At 35.4% G+C, this 6,000-nt stretch overlaps 1 protein-coding gene across 1 annotated transcript; it reads left to right on the top strand.

Annotated features, from left to right (window-relative positions):
- Positions 1-3,097: 3,097 nt before the first annotated feature.
- On the top strand, positions 3,098-5,334 carry LOC141668456 (two-component response regulator ARR3-like). The gene is made up of 5 exons (XM_074475350.1): positions 3,098-3,307; positions 3,482-3,558; positions 3,657-3,734; positions 3,845-3,915; positions 4,673-5,334. Exons 1-5 carry the CDS (start codon positions 3,199-3,201, stop codon positions 5,169-5,171), a joined length of 834 nt encoding a protein of 277 aa, XP_074331451.1. The 5' UTR covers positions 3,098-3,198; the 3' UTR covers positions 5,172-5,334.
- Positions 5,335-6,000: the final 666 nt, after the last annotated feature.

Raw genomic sequence — 6,000 nt, forward strand, 5'->3', positions numbered from 1 at the left:
ACGGAACAAACCGTGTTTGCATTTTAAATAAAATATAAAACATAACAAATTTTAAAAATACAAGGCAAACAAATATTATCAACTATTCAATTTCTTCTTCTTGTGGATCGTTCGCTGACATACCCGATTCCGATGAAGTGTCCATCGTCATTCAAGTATCCTCTTCGCCGTCCGAATCATCTTTTTTCATCTCTTGTTGTCTCTTTGCCGCTTGATCCCAATCCTTTTTGCAAACACATATCTTGACCACATTCGGTGCAAGACTTGATCTTTTCTCGTCCAATACTATTCTACCGGCACTAAAAGCAAACTCGAAAGCAATGGTAGAGGCGGGAACTACTAAAATGTCTCTTGCAATTTTAGCTAATACCGGAAATTGGTTATCGTGATTCTTCCACCATGTTAGTATTGAAAAATCCTCATCGAACTCATAGTTATATGAAAAAAACTCTCTAAGCATGCTAAATGAAGTTTGGGGTTTAGATGCATTTTCGGAAATTCTACACTTTTGTTTTTTAGTTAGGATACCAAGCAATGTGGGATTAAACCTACTAGACTGACTAGTCTTAGATGGTATAATATTCTGAGTTCTGGGAGTATATAGATTTATAAGACGGTGTAACAAGTCTAAACAATTTTGCACATAAAGCACGTGATTATATGAAACTCCTAATACCGAGTAATAATGTTCTAACATATTTTTTAAACCTTCTTTTCTAACACCGGGATCAATAAGACATGCAACACCATAAATAAAAGGAAATTCGGTAAAATATTCTATCCACTTTTTTTTCATATCAACAATAATTGTACCAAAACAATTATCTTTTTTCATATGCTTTTAAAGTAGTAATAATATTAACACACTCAATAATAACAAGATGTACATTTGGCTCGTAAACGTAAGAAAATATCTTAGTACCACGTGCATAACAATCAAGCAAATCACGTACCCTATTTGCCAAGTCCCAATCATTTTCGGTAATAAGTTTATCCTCCACTTGATTTCTTGGATCAGAATTATATAACTCGGTGATAACTATCTTATATTTAATTGCTTCGCATAATAATTTATAAGCCGAACTCCATCTCGTGGGACAATCAATTCCCCACTTTTTGGGTATTAATCCATTTTCCCTACACAATTTTTTATATTGTCTCTTTAATGTGTGTGCGATACGTAAATACTTAATTATTTTTCTAATAGGTGCTAAAAATTCGGTTATTTGTTGAATACCCTTTTGAGCCGATAAATTGACAATGTGTGCACAACATCTAACATGCAAAAAAATTCCGTCTAAAGTAGTAGGAATATCTTGTGCAATATAGTAAATAGTTTTATCATTTGCCGAAACATTATCCAAAGAAATAGTAAACACCTTGTGTTGCAAATTAAATTCGTTAATAGTTTCGACAATTCTCGTCTTTATATTATAACCAGTGTGTTGCTCGTCCATAATATCAAAGGCAATTATTCGTTTTTGTAAAAAATAATCAGAATCAATCCAATGCACAGTAACACAAATATATGGCTCACCGCAACTCGAACTCCAACAATCACTAGTTAAAGAAACCATGCCATCATAATCACGAAAAAAATTCAATTAATTGTGCACGTTGACTATAATATTGTTTTTGTATGTGACGTTTAGGTGTGTTCCTAGGAATTCTTTTAAAAGCCGGATTTATTGATTCTTTCATCGTGTGCTCTAAATTAGGACTCTCACCGTGAGAAAAAGGTAACTCGTCTAGTGTAACATAAGTAGCAAAAGATTCGATCATTTTATCTCGACTATAGTGGAAAGGCATACCTCCACCGGGAGACGATGTCACAAAACCACCAATTTGTGTTTGTTGCGGTGGTTCTCCGCGTGCTTCTCCACTTTCGTGACTTTGTTTCAAAATTTCGTGATGCGTTTTCAAGTGTCGATCAAGTGTACCTGTGCCGGCACCTTTAGAGTGAAGAAACGGGAATTGATTTCGGCCGCTTTGAATACAAAGTAAACGAAAGCATTTAAATTTGTTGGGATCTTCCGGTACTGCCTGTCTCGAAAAATAATTCCAAACGTGCGAGGAATGTCTCGTAGACGTACAAGAGGGCCCTACAAAATTCGAACATATACAAAATTAATAATATACATCATTCGAATATATACAAAATTAACAATATATATATAAATTAACAATATACATATTCGAACATGTACAAAATTAACAAGAAGATGTTGATTCGAACATATTCAGTTTTAATAATTACTATGTACATAATCTACCTACGTATTAAAAATGCAAAATTTTAATACACCAAAAAACATAAAAAAAATGAAAATTTATATTAACAAAAACAAAAATATAAGAACACGAATATGAACATAAAAACAAAAAAACTGAGGAAGAATTTTACCAACTTCCGGTCGAGGAGGTCGCATAGAAGTTGCTTGAGTCGATCCCTGAAAAGAAATAGTACCCCTTCCTTCTTCCATTGTTCAGAAATACTTGCCTGAAAAAATTGAACTCACTGGAATTTGTTACAGTGTTGCCGGATTTGTTCGAAAAAACCGTGTAACTTCGCCTAAATAGTGCCGAATAGTACCGAATAACGATTAATCCAGTTTTCATTCGTTTACGAATCACACGGGCCGGTTCGCGTGCCGTGCCGGTCCGTTCGCGATTTCTGTAATCCTGATTCGTGTTCGATTCGCCTCTAAAGCCGATTAGTGCCGAATAATTAACCGACACGCAACGAGTCGAGTCAAACGAGTTTTACGCGGACCGACTCAAACCGGCGGTCTAGCCAGCTCTAGTCATGACCCGTTCCCAAAATATCGATAGTTTGGTAGAAGAAGGAAGTTGGGGGTGACGTGTAGTGTAAAATGTGCAAGGTAATGAAGACAGAGAAAATCAGTTAGGAGGATATGGAAAGATTGTGAGATCCGGAACAAAGTGGGAAAATCAGAATCTTACCATATTTTCATCGATATTATTAAACTAGATTTTCTCCCTTTATTTCCTGACAGTGACCCCCAACACCCTTCTCCTACTACTGCCATTCATTTTCCCCCTCCATCTTCTTTTATATAAATATTCAACCTCCTAAAAGTTAAGTTGGCCACACGCATCAAATATATTTCTCACCCTACCACCTATATAGCCTTTTTCTTCTCATTTTACCAGCCTAGCTATTTTTCATTTCTCAAAATGTTTATGCCTTCTGATTCCCATGCTGATGTTCATGTTCTTGCTGTTGATGATAGTCTCATTGATAGGAAAGTTATTGAACGGTTGCTCAAAATTACCTCCTGTAAAGGTACACTCTCCTTCCTCGCATGGTCTGCGTATATTTTACCCTCGAGACTGTATCATTTTATATCATTACATGGTCTGCGTATATTTTACCCTCGAGACTGTATCATTGTGTATCATTGTTTTATAGTACTATTGAACAACTTTTAAGTGGTTTTTTTTATTTAAAATTTCACAGTTACAGCAGTTGATAGTGGAAGAAGAGCTTTGCAGTTTTTAGGTTTGGATGAAGAGAAGACCTCTGTTGGTTTTAATGTAAGTAGTAAAATATGGTTTTGTTTCATATAAATTCATTAAATTATTAGTAATATAATTTTTTTTATGTTTATGTAATTGATTGTTTTGGGTTTCAGGGTCTGAAGGTGGATATGATAATTACAGACTACTGTATGCCTGGAATGACTGGTTATGAGTTACTTAAAAAGATCAAGGTATGTTTAATTATATGTTAATTTGAAATTTGAACTATAAATAAAAAGTAAAATAATGAAGTGAAGATCTATATGTGCTTAATATGCTTATACCCCTCTGTGTTCTGCAGGGATCCTCAACTTTTAGAGAGGTGCCTGTTGTGATCATGTCATCGGAAAATGTATTGGCCAGGATTGATAGGTAGTTACTAATTTGCAGCTCTGTTTCTATTTTCTGTTTGCGAGAATTGTAACACAATTGCTTGATTAGTAGTTAAGATCAATGTCGAAAGGGAGGGTTAAATTTTGAACAGAGTCTTTAAATGGCAATGGTTTAGATGCGAATGAATTCTTATTGGCTTTTGTCTTGTAGTATTAGATTTTAGAAATTTGAATACTCGTACTCCCACGACCGGATTGGCCTCGAGTTTGAACCCTTGACATCATGGTAAAATGAGTTATCAGGTGGTGTTAATCTAAGAAATCAAGACAAGCTTTAGTACCAGGTTCCAGCATTAGTCGCTTTAACCGATTGTTAGTTTTAGGGAGATGACATGTGCACACCCTTGATTTACAGGTGTACACCCTTCGTTGCTATGAAGACCAATATACCCTCATTTACATCATCAATCCCGAATTTATTCATATGTTGCATAAGGCTATTTTTGGTCCAGAGACTAAGAAAGAGTGTGCACCTATAAATGATGGTGTTCACGTATCAACTCCTTAATACCAGAGTACTTGGGCAATTGATTTCTATATGTGAAGAACACACAAAAAAAAAAGAATTAAATTTGTGTAGATTTTTTACAATTGTGTTGAATAATTTTCGAGGAGATTCAACTGTGCAGTAGATTCTAGAGTGAGGAACATCTATGAATATTGTTACTGTTGAAAGTTTAAATGTGATATAATTGTGGTTTGATCGTAAACTAAAGTAAATTTGTTACCCTGTGCAGGTGTTTAGAGGAAGGTGCAGAGGATTTTATAGTAAAACCAGTAAAATTGTCTGATGTAAAACGTCTGAAAGACTACATGTTTGGAGAAGATAAAGTGGTAACTCAAGACAGACGAACTAATAAGAGAAAATTGCAAGACATGTCATGTTCTGAACCCTCTTTGTCGTCGCCACCGTCCTTGTCATCTGAATCACCTGAATCTCTCTTGTCAATGCCTTCTCTTGATTCATTGTCGACGTTGTCATCTGAATTGCTTTCCTCGACGCCCTCTCTTGATTCATCATCAACTTTGTCACCACAGTTGTCAGCGCCTTCATCACCACAGTCTTCGCCACACTTGTCAGTGCCATCATCACCAAAGTCTTCGCCACAATTGTCAGCGCCATCATCACCACAATTGTCAGTGCCATCATCACCACAGGCTTCGCCACAATTGTCAGTGCCATCATCACCACAGGCTTCACCACAATTGTCTGCGCCATCATCGTTAAAGATGTAAACAAGGGGGCTTAAGATGACAAGCTCATAGTTAGATTAAGAATTTTGTAACTATTAACTTTTACAGAATTACTCTGTGCCAGATTTGTTCCTTGTTTGCTCTGAAGCAGTTTTTGTTGGGTTAAATTCTATCTATACATATCGACTCAAAGTTTATAATTTCATCACCAGATTCTATTCCAGTTGTAACTTGTTATTTTGCAGCTGTAGTTCACTTCTATATGAAATCAAAAAAAAAAAAAACTTCATGTAAAGTGGACAGGTAAAGATCCAGGCCGGAGTTTAAATTAAAAGATTGTACAAGGAACTGGGGGCATCACCGATTGAACAATGTGATTTCAACTTGGTTTACAACGAAAAAAATTCATCCTAATTCCCGTCTAACTAGTTTGAAGTGTGATTTTAGGGGTTATCATTCTAAGATCATTAAATTGACTGAGGCATGAAAATAAGTGGACTATCATAATCGATTGATGTGTACTAGTAATCTTTCGGATTAATCGTGGTACGTGAAAACTGATCCGGATACCGAATAAAAAAAATGAAATCAGCAAACCAAACAACACTGCATGAATATAGGATGTGTTTATTTACGCAATTCATTTGCAAGTGTTAATGCCTAATAGTATAAAATTAGGTTGAATTTCTTCCACTAACTTTAGGATGGGCAATTAGAAAATAAGGTGACCACGATATTCAAAAAAATAATTAGGAGAGTGATGTAAAACAACTTTAATTGAGATTGCAATTGATTTGATTCGGATTTGGGTTGATTTTAATGTCTGATCTTGTCGGGTTGGAATGAATAAGTGGAATTATTGTAAACTTGG

Source organism: Apium graveolens, chromosome 6 (genome assembly GCF_009905375.1).
Source record: "Apium graveolens cultivar Ventura chromosome 6, ASM990537v1, whole genome shotgun sequence".
NCBI classification, from domain to species: domain Eukaryota; kingdom Viridiplantae; phylum Streptophyta; class Magnoliopsida; order Apiales; family Apiaceae; genus Apium; species Apium graveolens.

Excerpts from the sequence above, each read along its gene's own strand:
- LOC141668456 (XM_074475350.1), top strand. The coding sequence starts at position 3,199 with ATGTTTATGCCTTCTGATTCCCATGCTGATGTTCATGTTCTTGCTGTT. Across the intron at positions 3,559-3,656 it reads AGACCTCTGTTGGTTTTAAT|GGTCTGAAGGTGGATATGAT; the intron begins GTAAGTAGTAAA and ends TTTGGGTTTCAG. Across the intron at positions 3,916-4,672 it reads GTATTGGCCAGGATTGATAG|GTGTTTAGAGGAAGGTGCAG; the intron begins GTAGTTACTAAT and ends TACCCTGTGCAG.